Source organism: Mastigoproctus giganteus, chromosome 8 (genome assembly GCF_048544385.1).
Source record: "Mastigoproctus giganteus isolate SK-2022 chromosome 8, ASM4854438v1, whole genome shotgun sequence".
NCBI lineage: Eukaryota > Metazoa > Arthropoda > Arachnida > Uropygi > Thelyphonidae > Mastigoproctus > Mastigoproctus giganteus.
In genome coordinates, this window is record NC_143582.1 from 219,321,671 (window position 1) to 219,339,424 (window position 17,754).

A 17,754-nucleotide genomic window follows, 5' to 3' on the forward strand; every position below is an offset into this window, starting at 1 on the left:
ATAAACAACCTGCAATAAGGAAAATGAATGACTACTTCTTAAAAAAAAAAAAAAAAAAAGAGTTTGGCAGTGATTGCATCAAATGACGATATCATTTAACTGTGCATTTCTGTAATTAGTAACAATTTATCACATTTACAAATTGTAAAATGAATCTTATTTAAAAAATAATAATAAACATACACATGCAAACAAGCAAAACATGAAGTAAATATACGATTATACATAACATTAAATACAGAAAAAGAAATGCATAAAAGCAGAAGCAACATCGCTTGCATTTATCGGAAAACAAATGTCGTTGTACTTGCAGAAAATGTAGCTATGCAAATAGAATATAATGTTTTCTTGGAGGGATTTCCCAGATTTTGTGTAAATGAAAAACATATTTCACAACTGCAATCGACAGCTGCGTCGGGCGAGAATAAAGGTCACCAAGAAAATAAAAAAGGACACTTGTTATACCAGTTCCCGGAAGTAAGCTCAGGGATAACTGGAAAATCCCGGCAAGGAAATGAATACAAAAAGTGATATTTCCTGTCATAACAATCACGCAGAACAGGATAAAAAGAAGAGGCTAAAAAAAAAAAAAAAAGCGACACGAGTGCAGAATACAAGCTTTGTTTACTGCACTAACGGCCTTACCTCCAGTGCTAGACGATAAGGTCCCTGCAGTAAACTCAGCCAACACGTATCCTTTCATTCCTCCCGCGATGTTGCCTAGTCATTTAATAGTGTCCCGTTAACGAGAGAAACTGCTGCACTCACCTCTGCTCAAGCTTGCGCAATCCTTGCTCGCGGAGCCACTGGCGCAGAATGAGTCGACGACGTAGCTGCCAAGCGGCCTGGACGAGGATGGTGCGGACCGGGAGGGGGGGACCGGATCTTCCAGTAGCAGAGGCTGAATCGGCAACTGTCGGATCAATGGACCACACTTCAGCACACTGCACTATTGTCGTACAACCTGCAGCGTCAAGTAGAGGAGGAAAAGAAAAGAAAAGGAAGGCTTAATGGATCAATAAAAACAGAGCTTCATACAACGGCACAAAGCCAGCAAGACAGTAACAAATTTATCTTTATGGGGAAGTACAAATACAGATACAATTGTATGGAAGAGAGAGGTTTTTTGTATCAAGTGGCATCGGTTTTGTCTGTCTATTCCACATTCTGTTTGGCAGGTCAAGCGCACTTGAATTAAATAGGAAAAACTGTGTTCGGCTAAATATAAACACTATAAAAACAATTGTGTATTTATTTAATTAAATAAAAACCTAAAATATTCATCTGATGTGTACTGAGTTTTTATCAGATACACTTTCCAAAACAAAAGTCAGTAACTAAAACATTCACTATAGCTGCTGTCTTTTTTTTTTTTTTTTTTTTTTTCAATTTTTATTATTATTATTATCGAAGTTCACATACTAAACTAGTTATTTTTTTATGATTATTTTTGCAAATTAATTTTATATGCAATTTCCAGTTAAGTGTACTTGTAAAGGAATTGGAAAAATACAAACTGTTTTTTCGACGATTCGTAATGCCATTCTACATATATATATATATATAGATAGATAGATAGATAGATAGGTAGATTGGGGAAGAAATGGAGAAAAGCTGGCAAAATCGAAAGTAGTAAAAATGGAAAAAATCATTAGGTACCTGAAAAATGAAAGTAATATATTAATAGTAATACTTAATGCTATAGATCCGATGATTTTAACTTTGTTTTTGGCTGCTGTCCCTTGTTAAAATCATTGAATCTATAGTATTAAGTACTGCCGTTAATATATTACTTTTATTTTCCAGGTACCTAATGATTTTTTTTTTCATTTTTACTGCTTCCGGTTTTTACAACAGCTTTTCTCCATTTCTTCCCCAAATCTACTTATCTATATTCCATTATAGTCGTTGAGCATTTCTACTATTTTTAGTAGTGCCCCTAGTCCATAACCCATTCTAACATATCGCTAAATATCATTCTTTATTTTGCTGTAAACATTAGCAGTCACAAAAAAAAAAAATACATTCGAGCCTGCAAAAATAAAGGTAAAAAACATATCGAAAATAATATATTAAAAGTACTTAAAGCTGCAATTTCGATGATTTTAACGTCGTTCTCAAGGGCCAGCCGTCAAAACCAAGGGAAAAAAAGCAGCAAGAAATAAGGCCCTTTCCTTGGTTTTAATGGCTGGCCCTTGAGGACCACGTTAAAATTATCGAAATTGCAGCTTTAAGTACTTTTAATATATTATTTTTGATATTATGTTTTTTACCTTTATTTTTGCAGGTTCGAATTGTATTTTTTTTTATAACTGCTATTCTATTCCAGGAGATATATATATTTATATATAGGCAAAAAAATCTCTCGGCCCGGGGCTGATTATACATTTAGTACATTAAAAATTACAGAAAATTAAACGCTTCTTAGTGAACAGCACGAATTATTCTGGGTGACTAGTTGATTCCATCCAGCAGAACCAGCTTTAAAAAAAACACAAGGCCTGGTACAATGTGTGTACAGGAAATTTTACGATTAAAAATATGTATATAAAATATCTCTCTTAGATTAGTAAAGAATATAAAGCACTTCTTTCTCTCTCATGATACAAAATGTTTTCTAAACTTTTTTTAAAATATGCATAATTTATAAGTGCAACAAAAAGTTTTATAGTACTACAAAAACAAAGTATCCACCAAATTATTTCGTTTGCAGGAGGGCACACTGCACTTGGATAACGCAAAGTTCCCGTCGATACCGTATTAGTTGTATTTTAACACCTGTTGAAACATGGGAGGTAGAATTATATTTTCATTAACGTTAAGGTCCCAGATTGCATAAATCAATTAGCTTGCATAATATTTAGCGCACATTGAGCACCAAAAACGATAATAATCTAGGAACTAATCAGTGTACGCTACTAACGGCATTGCTCCGAAGATTTTGTCATCTTGAAGAATCACTAACTTGAAAGAAAGAAATAGTCATTGACACTCCCTCCCCCCCCCCTCCACGGGATATGCCTTGACAAGGAATATCCTGAATATATCCAAGTCCAGGACAATTAAAAATCTGCTGCAAAACATCGAAAGAAAGAACAAGTTCATATGAACTTATTCCCCAAAACGCCTTCTTGCAAAGTTACCGCCTCTTGAAACAAGAAACAATCAAAAATTTTACTTTATTACATTTTTTTTTTTTCTGTTTCAAGAAAAATTTTCCATTTTCAGTACAGATGTAGGTCTCCATCAAGTACACTGAATGTCATCTCGAGTGGGCACATCAGTTGCTGTATACCAGTTGTTTTCGGTGTCCCTCTAAAAAAAAAAAAAATCTAATATTTAGGTCGGGAGGCCAATAAAGACTGCTGAAATCGTACAAACGTGCCACAGCAATTGTATCCTCTGCGTGATCAGCTGTTCGACAAGCTTTATCCGGATATGAAATCGCTTTCAGATCGATGTTCATAAGAATTTTTTTTTTATTACTGAAATTTGGAAACAAGAATTTCCAAATCTAGAAATGCATTTTTCAAACCTCCGTGTTTTGTACTATCCATGATTATGGTGACCAGACTTTCCTGGATAAAAACCAGTATAAAACGAATTCTGAACAAGAAAAAGACCGGAATAAATAGCATTCTAAATGGGGGGGGGGGAAGATATGGAACATTTCCGGGGCCAAGTTATATAAAATACAGTGAAATGTAATTTTTATCTCCCTGGTAACCACTATGGCCCCCTAATATTACCAACGCAAATATTATTTAATTAAAAAAAAAAAAAGTGCGCAAATAGATTTGCTATTTTATTTTTTTGCTTTTAAGTAAAATTATCAATTAACGAAAGGAACACACAAAAAAAGAAAATTTCCATGTCAAATTAACAAATTACATATTATTAATTTTAACACCATGTATTTAGTTATGAATAAAATAGATTTGCACGGAAATCTGGGAAAAACAGCGTCCCGAAAACTTTTTTGGGAACACCAGGACTTGACATCAAAACGGACGTCTGGTCACCTTATCAATAATAAATCAGAAGTCGATTGTGGCTAAATTTATCAAACTAAAATCAGACTGCTCAGCAAACATAATAGTATGACGTACTAGTGTAAAATCATGTCATTATAATACGCTAATCAGACTCGCTAACGTGTACACTGGGAATTCGACCAGTCTCTTTCGGATGGCATTTCTGTGAAATGACGTGTTGAAAACTGGATTTCACTGTTTAACTCCACCCATTTTAACAAGCTTAAAGGCTATGGGGCAGCAACTCAATAATGGCTCCAAAAATGCTTCGAAGTATTACCCGGGATGGCTGTAACCGATCACACGTTCTCGATCTGAGAACAGAGCCACACAGCAGTCCATATGAAAAATTTAAGTTTAACTCACCTTGAGTGGTAATGGTAGGGTGTCTTTATTAATTCATAAGAAGATTTTTCATGTACATACTATATACATACACAAGTACCAGCAGCTGTTTCATATTATGACGATGCACTACGTAGCCACACCCACCCCACTTACTTTCTGGAATGAAGCCAATAAGCATAACTAGTCCTGGTAGTTTCAGGAAATGACAGGTGGATGGTCAAGAGATAAGTCACACACCAATCGGTCAGTCAATCATGTTAATATTTCCAGGAATGACCATACTGTACTTTATATTGATTACCACATTGTATCTAATGCATCAACTCATATTTTAATGGGAAGGAGTGAGGCTCATTCTTCGTCTTCTGACATAAAAATGATCAACGCACGAAATTTCAAACAAATCGTTCTCTACCAACTTCCAATGTGATCTTTATGTATTTACTATTAAAGAAACGTTCTGTTATTTTCGAACTAAGAAAACGCACAGATATAAATTATAGACAGGTGATTTTTCTTGGTTTTTGATTATCGATAATACACATAGTGAGAGTTTAATGGAAGCGATAAAAAAATCACTTTAACGACGACAAAAAAAAGAATAAATTATTACCTTTATGTCCGTGCCAACTTTTTACCAAGATAAAAATAAATTACCAACGTTAAAATCAATCGTGCGAGAAATACTGAATAAAAGATAGTGAGATATGCAGTATATATGGGCAGTTTATCTGTTTTTATCAACGACAGGACCTTAGACCTGAGGCACTGGATATGTCAACAATGTGTCAGCAGTGTTTGCTTTTACCGCTTTCGCTCTCAGTTTAACCTCAAAATTAATACAGTATTCCACCTGACACCTGAACATTAAGTATCGGGAGTGACATATTTTACGCAATACTTAATAGCCAAAACTGTGGTCGTCCCTTATGAAAAATGTGGTAAGATTAAGATCAGATTAAACATGAACTTACCAAAAATAAATTAGAAACGTTAATAAATAGCAAACTGATCTCGATTAAAACCATACAAAAATTTCTCTTTTAAATTATATGTAATTATTTAAATTATTAGTAAATTAATAAGAGGAGTTTACCTCAATATAGTACGTGGAACACTTCCGTATGATACCCTCCAGAAATTAAAACGGAAAAAACGAAAAAATCGACAACTTACCGGTCCATTAAAGTAAAATATAAATAATTAAAGTAAAATATAAATAATTAAATAATCAATTTAACACAATTCAAAATCAATTCAAAACAATTAAAATTCAAATTAACGCAATTAAAAGAATAACGAAAATATTCAAAACGATCTTCCTTCCTGAAGCTGACATTGCTTTTCGACCGACTGTCGTGATCACAGGAATGAAAATCACCGAATCAGGCAAAACCTGCAACTTAAATAGTGATTGTGTCTTCGCGCATGCGCGTAAAGGTCCACGCATCGGAGATCAAATATGGCCGCCGAACATTAACAGAATTCTCGTGTAATTTAATTTCAATGGTTTCTGCAATTAATAGTCGCGTATAATTACGTTGAACGTTAAGTATTTTGGCCTCGTTAAATAAAAAAGTATGTTTTTCGTTAATGGCATGAAAGGCTAATTCTGACGCTGCTGAACGAGAAGCACGAACTGAGGCTTCGTGTTGATTTACACGAATATTAAGAGAAAACCGCGTCGAACCCTGATAAGACGAGTCGCAATCACCGCAAGAAATGTTGTATACTAGATCATTAATTTGTGTTGCGAACGCGGAAAGAACCGAGCGATTGTTCAGTATAGTGTGTAACTTCCGTATAGGCCTAGCTATAATTTTAAATTCGGTATCTTTAAAGAATCTGTTAAGCTGTTTGTGCCACTGTTCAACGTATGGGACAGAAATAAAGTATTTTTTGATATTACTATTGTTGATTGGTGCAGTATTTTGTATCCTATCCTTAGCTTGTACCCTAATTCGATTTATTGTGTTAATGGGATAACCCCTGTTCAAGAATCTGCTAGTTAATATTTGTATTTCTGAGTCCAAAGCAGAATCGGTCGTTGAATATTTATAGGCATTTAGAAATTGATTAAAGATAATCGATCTTTTGTAGGTGAACGGGTGGTAGCTATTATAATGTAGAAGCATACCGGTGTTTGTGGGTTTTCGATAGATGCTAAATTGTATTTTGTTCGAGTCCCGGGTAAGCGTGAAATTTAGAAAGTTTAATGATTTAGTATCCGTATCTTCCCTTTCCAATGTAAATTTGAGTCTAGAATGAATATTATTAAACGAATGTAAAATGTCTTGGATAGTACTACTATCGGTAATAACTAGAACATCGTCTAAATACCTCCCATAGTATGTGATACGGGGACGAAAAGGTGTCAAATGTATCTGCTCAATCGTTGAGAGATAGATCTCTGACATTAAGCCACTCAGGCTCAAACCCATTGGTAATCCAAAAATTTGTTTGTACACCTTGTCTCGAAAGGTGATGTAGTTAGCCTCAACTAATAGTTTAATTAAGTGAAAACTATTAAACTATTAGTTGAGGCTAACTACATCACCTTTCGAGACAAGGTGTACAAACAAATTTTTGGATTACCAATGGGTTTGAGCCTGAGTGGCTTAATGTCAGAGATCTATCTCTCAACGATTGAGCAGATACATTTGACACCTTTTCGTCCCCGTATCACATACTATGGGAGGTATTTAGACGATGTTCTAGTTATTACCGATAGTAGTACTATCCAAGACATTTTACATTCGTTTAATAATATTCATTCTAGACTCAAATTTACATTGGAAAGGGAAGATACGGATACTAAATCATTAAACTTTCTAAATTTCACGCTTACCCGGGACTCGAACAAAATACAATTTAGCATCTATCGAAAACCCACAAACACCGGTATGCTTCTACATTATAATAGCTACCACCCGTTCACCTACAAAAGATCGATTATCTTTAATCAATTTCTAAATGCCTATAAATATTCAACGACCGATTCTGCTTTGGACTCAGAAATACAAATATTAACTAGCAGATTCTTGAACAGGGGTTATCCCATTAACACAATAAATCGAATTAGGGTACAAGCTAAGGATAGGATACAAAATACTGCACCAATCAACAATAGTAATATCAAAAAATACTTTATTTCTGTCCCATACGTTGAACAGTGGCACAAACAGCTTAACAGATTCTTTAAAGATACCGAATTTAAAATTATAGCTAGGCCTATACGGAAGTTACACACTATACTGAACAATCGCTCGGTTCTTTCCGCGTTCGCAACACAAATTAATGATCTAGTATACAACATTTCTTGCGGTGATTGCGACTCGTCTTATCAGGGTTCGACGCGGTTTTCTCTTAATATTCGTGTAAATCAACACGAAGCCTCAGTTCGTGCTTCTCGTTCAGCAGCGTCAGAATTAGCCTTTCATGCCATTAACGAAAAACATACTTTTTTATTTAACGAGGCCAAAATACTTAACGTTCAACGTAATTATACGCGACTATTAATTGCAGAAACCACTGAAATTAAATTACACGAGAATTCTGTTAATGTTCGGCGGCCATATTTGATCTCCGATGCGTGGACCTTTACGCGCATGCGCGAAGACACATAATCACTATTTAAGTTGCAGGTTTTGCCTGATTCGGTGATTTTCATTCCTGTGATCACGACAGTCGGTCGAAAAGCATTGTCAGCTTCAGGAAGGAAGATCGTTTTGAATATTTTCGTTATTCTTTTAATTGCGTTAATTTGAATTTTAATTGTTTTGAATTGATTTTGAATTGTGTTAAATTGATTATTTAATTATTTATATTTTACTTTAATTATTTATATTTTACTTTAATGGACCGGTAAGTTGTCGATTTTTTCGTTTTTTCCGTTTTAATTTCTGGAGGGTATCATACGGAAGTGTTCCACGTACTATATTGAGGTAAACTCCTCTTATTAATTTACTAATATTATTATCAACGTAGAACATATTGAGTATTACAGCTCTGATTCATACTATGTAATTATTTAAAATATAATATCCAGTGTACTTTCCATTTCTTTCAAAAAATGGTGGGTTACAACGTTGTTTCAGTCTTGGACATGTGTTGTGTCTTACGCAAGGAGGCCCCTAAACGTTAGTTTATCTCCGCCATGGTTCTCTGTGATGATATACAAGACTCTTTACAATGGCCAGAAATGAGTGTAGTACTATGTTTGCGTAGTGTGTGTTGTTTAGCTGTTTCTGGCCGCTTTGCTACCAAGAAGCAGCGATCACCAGGAAGGCTGCTTCGCAGTACTCGCCCACGGCACGAGGAGGCGGGCCCAACTATACACGTACTAAACTAAATGTAATATTTCAAGCATCCATAGGAATAAGCGCAAGTCATATGGGTGCAGCAGTCTCCTATAATCACGTACGGTGGTGAATACCACAAAGAATCCAGCATCCGCTGCAGAAAGTGTAATAGCAATGAATGCCAGCAGTTCCCGTACCCAGGAAGCCCAAATCTGGGTTTCCTGGATACAAGCAGTTTAAAATCCCGTCTCTAATGTTTCAGTCTTATTTAAAAAGCGCAAATCGAAATAAAATACACCTACCCAAATATGTCGAACTTTTTCCCTTACCTATTAATCAACATGCTACATCGCCGTCCGCCACTCCTCTTGAAAAATCCGGGTTCTATTAGATTAATGGAAGTCAGCCGATTTCAGGCGAAGAGAATAGAGTTTTCCACGCGAGTTATTCTAGGTTTTTCATCCTGCACAACATACAAATCGGCCGGTGAACACGCTAGTCATTCACGTTTACAAAAAAAAACAAAAAAAAACAGCTGCCTTTCGCCCGTAAGACGGTCGAACTATGTAGCTATAAGAGTATAAAATAATGGCTTAGATGTTTTGAATGGCGCCATGCCCTTGACAGTGTCATTAATTGTATTTTATCACCTGGCAATACATTATATAATATAAATTTGGTCGTTTATGAGGTTTGGACTCAAGATAAATATTTTTATAACTGCTTGTTCTTAACTCAACAGGTTTTATCTTTCTAGCTAGATATAATAACCTATATGTTTATGTTCTGGCTGGAAGTTCAATCGATTTAAAATGGCAATGATCTAGTCCGATACTACTTGGGAGAAAACATTTTACACGGCGTAATGAGCAGAAAAAAGTAAACAGTTACTGATAACAGATAAACAAAACTATGCAAATGTCATCTACATCAGAAACATATCCCGCACTTGCATGGCAATGTACAATATCACACAGGTTTTCCCGTTACACAACTGTTTAAGTTCTTCGGCATCTTTAGCAGCTTCCGATAAACACATGGATGCGATCTACAGACGGAATGGAAAACCTGCTAAATGCAATACAAACTACCAATTACACTATCCTACCAAAAATATTCGGACACCATCACGTTTGGAACAAGTATTAATGAAGTACAGTACTAAGTTGTAGGACCATCCCTAGCACTGACAGCACCGTTCCGTTGTAGAATACTTTCGACCAGTTCACTGCATCAGGGAGCACGAATCTGTGTCTCCATTCCTCCTTTAGTGCAGTCACTAATCCAGCTGCAGGAAGGGAGGTATTTATGGCCGCGTCCTGAACCGGCGTTCCATTTATCCCAAAGGAGTTCAATCGTACACAGGTATTGACTAGGGCGGCAAGTGGCCAACTTGCTTTTCCACAAACCAGGTTTCACACTGCTTGCTGTATAGGATCAAATGGAGCATTATCATACAAGAAAAGGAATATCCTTTTCTACAGAACTCTTCAAAATGTGGGACCACAGAATTATCTAACACTTGGCATTCATGGTTTTTAGCACTACAACCAACGGTCTGAGTTCGAACAGCGAGAACCACCCTCACAGATAACATTCCTCAAGAATTTCCTACACGACACTGAAGTATATGCCCTGAAGACTATAACGCGACCTGTTTCCATTGTTCCATCGTAATAGTACAAGACGATGTATCAGGCAACAGTGCAAACGTCTGGGGTGGTTGATGCGAAATGGAGCTTGTAAGCAGCAACAACTCTGCCACGAAAACCCACGCCGTGTATCCTCTACGGACCAATGGACGCATTCAGAACGCCATCTTTTGTTCCAATGTGAACAGCGATTTTCTTCGCGATTCCCATCCGTTAAGTTTTTTTGCCCTGTCTGATCGTTTGAAACTGCATACATCGGCCTCATTCTTCTGCCTTTACACCATGTCACACACAGTTTACTTTGGGAGGTTCAAACGTGTGTGGCTCTCGCACGCAGTGACAAACTGCTGATACAGCATCCGACGATTACGCCTCTTTGAAACACGGAAAGCACCTTTCAACACTTTCTTCGGGAGCGATTCCTATCCATCCTTTTTTTTTTTTTTTTTTACCCTACCAGCCTGCTCACTTTTAAATATCTCGGATTTGAATACATCTCGTTCTCACCGTTCAGCATATTGGGAGTGGGGTGCATAGATCGTTGAAAGGTTGTGGTAAACAAGTGACAATGACATTACGAAATATTGTAACAAACAGAATTTACATCGAGCCATAGTTAATACTAACTTGTGAAAAATATTGTGCAAATATAATTTAATATTTGTGCAATATTAAATTTCATGTTAATAATTTTCTTGTATATACCTGATGATAAGAATACATATTGTTCCTACTTGTTACAATAAATCGAATCTCGTAATATGTGCAAAAAGGATTTGTTCATCTCCAGATGCAGAGTTCCATATTTCGGGAGACAAAGTCGCAGAAACCTGATGAAGTTCCCTCTGTTCATTATTGACGGCTATAAACCATTCTCTTTCTTGGCAGGCAACATAAAATGCATAATTTTCCGAAGGGATAGATGAAGGGTATCATCTATCCCTTCGGAATCTTATTTCTGCGTACATAAATTAAATTTTATAATTTCACTTTTCTCTATGAATAGAGAAAAGTGAAGTCTTATTTTCAAATAAGTACTAAGGTTAACTTAAGCTTTCTCTTCGCTTATATACAGAGATCTACCCAGCATATAACGCTTTGGTACTACCATTACTTCAAGGTCATCAGATCGGATAACTCATTCCGGTTGAAAAGTCCTCAGTTTCCCCTGTCATTTCTAGTCCACCGGGATACGAAATCTCGTTATACTGAAAGCTTCGCTGTGTTTCTCGGTAACATAAAACTGTAACGGAGTCATTCCGCTTCCATACTGCAGATCTCGTCGTGCCACCCACTAATCTACAGCTCTGAATACTGGAAGACGCGATCCTCGCCTATGATACTTGTTGATGCAAGGAGGAAAGGGCAAACATGATTTGTTTCTACAATACCTCGAATTTTCCAGCTGTAGGCTTACGTCTTGATTAGATAAGCAAGCTAACACTCCAAGTTAACCAATTGGATTTTAACTAATATATCTAAAATGAATAATTTTCTAAATTTATGGATTTGACAACTGAGATTTATAGACATTGGATTAATTTTTCGTAATATCTGACTTCTAAATTATTGGTTTAATTAAGGGGTCTTCCTCGATTATTGTGATATTATTTGGTCCCCACCACATGAATATCTTTCTAACAGACTTGAAAGAATTTAAATTAAATTCTTATGCCTTCGAAATCGCCTTGCATTTCACCATGGAGTTGTCTGGAGGAAGAGGAACGATTTTGAAGCAATGACAAAGCGCTCCATAGTTTTGGTGAATATATATATTTATTTATTTATTTTATTTTTTTTTTTTTTTTGTAATTCTTACCTAGACCTAATCTAGGGTCTGTGTGCCCTGTGGGTGAGAAGTTTGTAAATAAATACATAGATATATTTCAATCGAAAAAAAAAAATTCGTTGTTAACAGTTAAGTCAAACCCCTCAGTGAATAATCCCGATATCACACCATCATATAATAAAGATTACTGTGTTCCAAGCTGTGTTTTAATAAATATTAGCAATGAATAAAATATTTCCATTATCCTACGGTTAGACAGGCAAAGGCACTGAAGTTAACGATTTTATTCGCTCGTCTGGCTGCAGCCTTAGGAGAAATCTCAAGCTTCGGATTATCGAGAATAAGCGATAGCGCCACCCCCCACCTTTTTTTTTTTTTTTTTTTTTTGGAAAAAAAAGTGCTCGAAGTAGTCGAGAAAATACGGCATTTTCTCTTACCATGTCACAGAATATCACGAATAGCAATTTATATTATTAGAATAAATTATTAAATCTCCACTATTATAATTAAGGCCTCCATAGCCGAGTGATCAAGAGTGGGAGTACAGTAGCACACACTTTTTGAGTAGACCGGGGTTCAAGCTCCTGACTAAATATGGTCGATCTGCCAACACGCACTGGACAAGTGTGGCAGATTCCTTCAACATGAATCGTTGAGGAAGCTTCCATCCTGCAGTGGATTGATAATGGCTGCAGCTCACCCTTTATTATAATTATTGTTAGCAATGCTTTAATGGATATAATTAAAATAAATTAATAATCAAATATAGATGTATATATACATTTTTCTTTTTTAAGAAATTAATCCCAAGCAATTTGTCGTTTGGATATACAATTCCGTGTTCACATCAATTTCGAAATTTGCACGTTTACTTAAATGAGGGTTTTATTTTATTTTGTTATTTTTTTGTGAGTGTGCTTTGGTGCTTATTAAGGCTGCGTTTCCTTCATGTAAGTAATTTTTAACATTTTTGATTTCTGCATATTTGAATAACCCATCTCTCCAGCAATTTCTTGAGCGCCCAACAACCAGGAAATTAAAATAATTAATGTGTATTTTTAAAATTTTTTTTTCATCTTGCAAGTATAAAGAAACTATTCCTTTTAATGTTTACAGAAAAAGCGTCCTAAAGCGCTGGCTGAATCGTAGTTCTGCTTTGCTGTAGCTGATCTCACCACGAAACCTCTAAGGAAGAAAGGTGGTTTCTCGAAGATCGTTCTAAACGATTATCGGTTTTCGGGAAGTATCGTCGTGTTCGCCGTTATCAGACTTTGAAAAGAACTTTTAGTCGAGTTTCCTCGCAGTTTTTACGACCCCCCCCCTCAACACAAGCCTCTATAATGTGAAAAATTTCCAACAAAACGCGTATTCCTTTTTAAAAGCATCAATAATGCATACATGCAGTAGCGATGCTAGCGAGTTTGGCTTCAAATGAGGCTGAAGAGTTTGCTTTTTTTCCCCCTAAAAAACCCTTCCCTTAAATATAGATTAGCAATACTTTTCGACGATGTAATCATATCTGTAAATTGTGTTTATCGTGTGGTTATTACCATGCAACTATAGGTGTAAAAAAAAAAAAAAAAACTATAAAAGTTCTCTACTGGCCTCCTTCAAAACCAGATTCGAATCCAAGCCTTTCGCCACGAGCTATAGAATAACAATGGTCGTAGCCATATTCCAGCCGCGAGGGATAGAAACAAATAAAAATCGAGATACAAAATTTTTTCCTTTTCTTAAAATACAAGTTCAAAAAATCGTTCGAAAAAGTAAAAATGCAAGGTGCGACTAAAAAGAAACGAGAAATATATATTTTTAATCATTTATTATTTTTAATACACTGTATTAAAAATAATAAATGATTATAAAATATATATTGAAATTACTAATTTCAATGTTTGTCCCCTTCAGTCGAGCCTATGCAGCGCTCCATATGCGATTTCCAGAATCTAAAACAGCAGTGGAAGTCCTCAGAAGATACCGCCTTTAACTGCTGCGTTGTGTTCTTCTGAATGTCTGCTAATTCCGCAAATCGTTTATCTTTGGGGTGGATTTTAATTTTCAGGAACAGAAAAATCGCGCAACTCCAGATCTGACAAATAAGGCGGGTGCTCTAATGCTGTGATCTTGTTTTTCGTTAAAAACTTTCTCACTGTAACACAGGAATGATAAAGGACATTGTCATGATGCAAAAAAATATTTATCCGGCCATACATTGGACCATGCCTTTCGAAATTTTTCACGAAGTCTTCCCAGAATCTCAACGTAGAGTGCCTGATTAACAGTCTGATTTGGTGGGGCAAATTCACGATGAACACCACCACGATAATAAAAGAAAACAACAAGCAGGACTTGATCTTCGATCGAAACATTCTGGCTTTCTTTAAACGGAGAGAAGAGAGTTTTCCACTGCATGCTTTGATGCTTGGTTTGTAGCTCATACTGAAAGACCCAGGATTCATCTCCTGTGATCACTAAATCCAAAAGGTTTCAGGCATTTTTTCCAAATTTTCTCTACAAATTTCCACACTGCTTCTGATCGTCTGTCAGGACGCACAGAACCTTTCGCGCGCAGGCCTTTTTCATGCCCAATCGCTCTGTCAAAATTGCTCTTACTGTTTCTTTGCCAATGTGTAACTGTTCTGCGATTAGTCGAATGCTCATCCGACGGTTTTGGCGCACGATCGCTTTTTCAACATTCTCGTCTGTCGCTGAATCTGGCGGTCTTTCCTGGCTTGTTGTCGTCGTGGACATTCTCGCTCTCTGAACCGTTTGTGCCATTCGTACACAGGTGGCTGACTCACAGTTTCGTCAAGTTACACTTTCCCTAACATCATCAACGTTTCTGCACCATTTTTATCGAGTTTCACTAAAAATTTAATAACAATTCTTTACTCTAAATTAGGATCACTTATTTTTCCACCGAAGGGTAAAAACACCGATTGACTTAAAGAGGCGCAGCTCAATCAAAACCTGACCGATTGTAACGAAACAAAAACTGATCTGTACAGGACAAAAGCTACAGCACGATATAAATATTGTTCACCTGCGCAATAGTAAGGCATTGGTAAGCAACGATTATCGTTTCATTTTAGCCACACCTTGTATATCAAAACAGATTAAAACACCGAAAGTTATATTAGAGAAAACGTCAACCTATCACAATTCATGTATATATAAATTCTTTGTTAATGTTCATCAGTACATGAATTAATGCTCACGCAGAAAGCATGACACTCATGTGCGTATGGAGCAGAGATATGAGCATTGAGATTAGATGATATTAAGAAATTAGAAAATGTTGAGACGTGGGATGATGGAAATTTGAGATGGAAGAGGATGGAAAAGATATGAGATGATAAAGAGAGAAAGGGAGTTTTAAGAAGGATGGATGAGAAGAAATGTTTGACTAAAATAATCAGAAGGCGAAAGAGAGATTCGATTGGACATGCGTTGTAAGGCGAGGGATTGATGAGGGATTTGATGGAGGAAAAACTGAAAAACAGAAGCCCAAAGGGAGATGAAGGGGGAGGGGGACAGAGGATATGGAGAGGTGGCGAAAAGCATTAAAAGAAATAATACAACGATCTTCACCTGTAAAATAAAGGATTCCCCGTGCACCAGTGTTTGACTTTGACCTAGTATTAGAGTAACTAAATGATGCAAGGAAGAGGATTTTGTTTACTGCATCTGCGAAAATAACTACAGAAAAAGGAAAAAATATTGTCAATCATTCATACTTTCTTCATCGCAAAAAAAAAGTAACTATCCAGTTCCGCTTTGAACCTGCTGCATTTGGAAAAAAACATTACTCACTGAAAAAATAAAATAAATAAAATGAAGCAAATAATTTAGGGCACACTATCTTGAAATCTACTGAAGAACTTTAAAATATGTGTACTTCTTTTAAAGAAACAGTGCTAAAGTCTTGATGACTGGAAAAACTATCAATGTTTCATCTCGGATGTTCCAAATTAATAAATCAAATAATTTAATACCTGTGAGAAGATAAAATAAAAAAAACCGCTAAAAATATACACGAATAAAATATTATCAACACTACTGACTCAGCTTTTGAGATTTGGCACAACCTCTACTCAGCGACAGATCAACAGGAGTCATTGAACAAAAAGGGTCAAACCTTAGTTTTGCTAACAGCTGTGCGGCGTCAACCTTGATCCTCCACTCATCTTGTTAAAGGATGCAAAGTTATTTTCATTTCTAGTTCGTCGAACTTTGTATACATTCAAAAACTCACTAGTTAACTTTACACATACCGATCGATAGAGTATTAAAAACTTTCCAAGTAATAAAGCCATTTTTTCCTTGCAGAAGAAAATGCTGCCGAAATTTATTACAAATTATTTTGAATCATCACAAGAATAAATAAAGTGTATTTCAATGTTATGTAAAGTGTGCTTGCCATATTCAATATGCAATTACTTAAAAACTGAAATGTTCCTAAAACTGCATAATAGAAAAGTCTTACATGCATCAGATGACTGAAATGCTTAAAGTAAACGTTTGCAAAATTTAGGTGATCACAAATTCAAAGCAGAGAAATGATATGATTTAAAAATGAGCTGAAATCTTCAATAAATTTAAATTTATGGAATGGATGCGGGGGCGAAATTATAAATTCTACAACGCTCAGCCAAATTTCCCGACGGTCCCCACATAATCTTTAAAAACCATAGCGCTTTTAAAAAGCACACCAGTCGGGAAGTACAAAATATGTGTAAAAAATATTACCGATATGAAATTTCAAATAATACTTTTTTTGTTTAAAATTTTCGTTTTTTTTTTTTTTTTTTTATGAAAACCCCAAACACGAAAGGTATCAAAACCTATAGTACTTAGTACCGTGCATGGATTGAAGGAGAAGTATGGCGGGAGGGGGATGCCGGAAACTTTGCTCTAGAGACTAAACATGGGTTTCACCACTTCAAGTCTCCAATAAGCAAAGTGGAAAACTGTTAATGCTAATTACCAGCCCCCACTTTTTTTTTTTTTTTTTTTTTTGATTTGGTAGTTGTTGGCGCATCGACTTCTGTGGCCATATTGATTGCACCTCCCAAGGTTTTTGCAGTACTTTGATCCGAGCCCGAGGCGGGAATCGAACCCGCGACCTTTGGGTTGCCGGGCAGGTACTTTACCCACTCGGCTAGCCCGGTCGGCGCCCCCACATTAAAACTAGCTCTCATTGCTTAGTTATAACAAAGAATCCACACATGAGCATAGCGACCCTTTGAAAGTCGTCTGTATTCATTGAATGGACTGATGAATGTGCCAGAGCAAGAATGGCTCCATTTCTAGCCTTACGTTTGTTGTTTGTTATTTGGTTTTTAGGAGCATTAGCAACTAAGGCCATATTGCTCCGGGGATATGCGGTGGTCATTTCCTGACCTTTCCGCATTCTCCGTATTTGGTGGGCATGGGCCCGGTCTAATCAAGAAGCGTGTGCTACGCACTGCTGCTCCTGCCGACCTGGCTACGGAGGCGCCCTAGCCTTACGTGGACCTTCGTTTATTCACAATAATTAAGATTATTTATTAAACTAATAGTAGACTATCAATAATAATAATACCATCAAGGCTACACAGATAAGATGGCTTCCAACGCATTGCTCACGA

The 17,754-nt window shown here is 36.2% G+C and overlaps 1 protein-coding gene across 1 annotated transcript in view; it reads right to left on the reverse strand.

Annotated features, from left to right (window-relative positions):
* Positions 1-17,754, reverse strand: part of LOC150082305 (apoptosis-resistant E3 ubiquitin protein ligase 1) — a 254,272-nt gene that overhangs the window by 156,455 nt on the left and 80,063 nt on the right. The window contains exon 3 of the mRNA XM_090379226.1: positions 769-964. Within this exon, the coding sequence (XP_090235352.1) occupies positions 769-964 (196 nt within the window). The remainder of the gene's footprint in view (positions 1-768; positions 965-17,754) is intronic.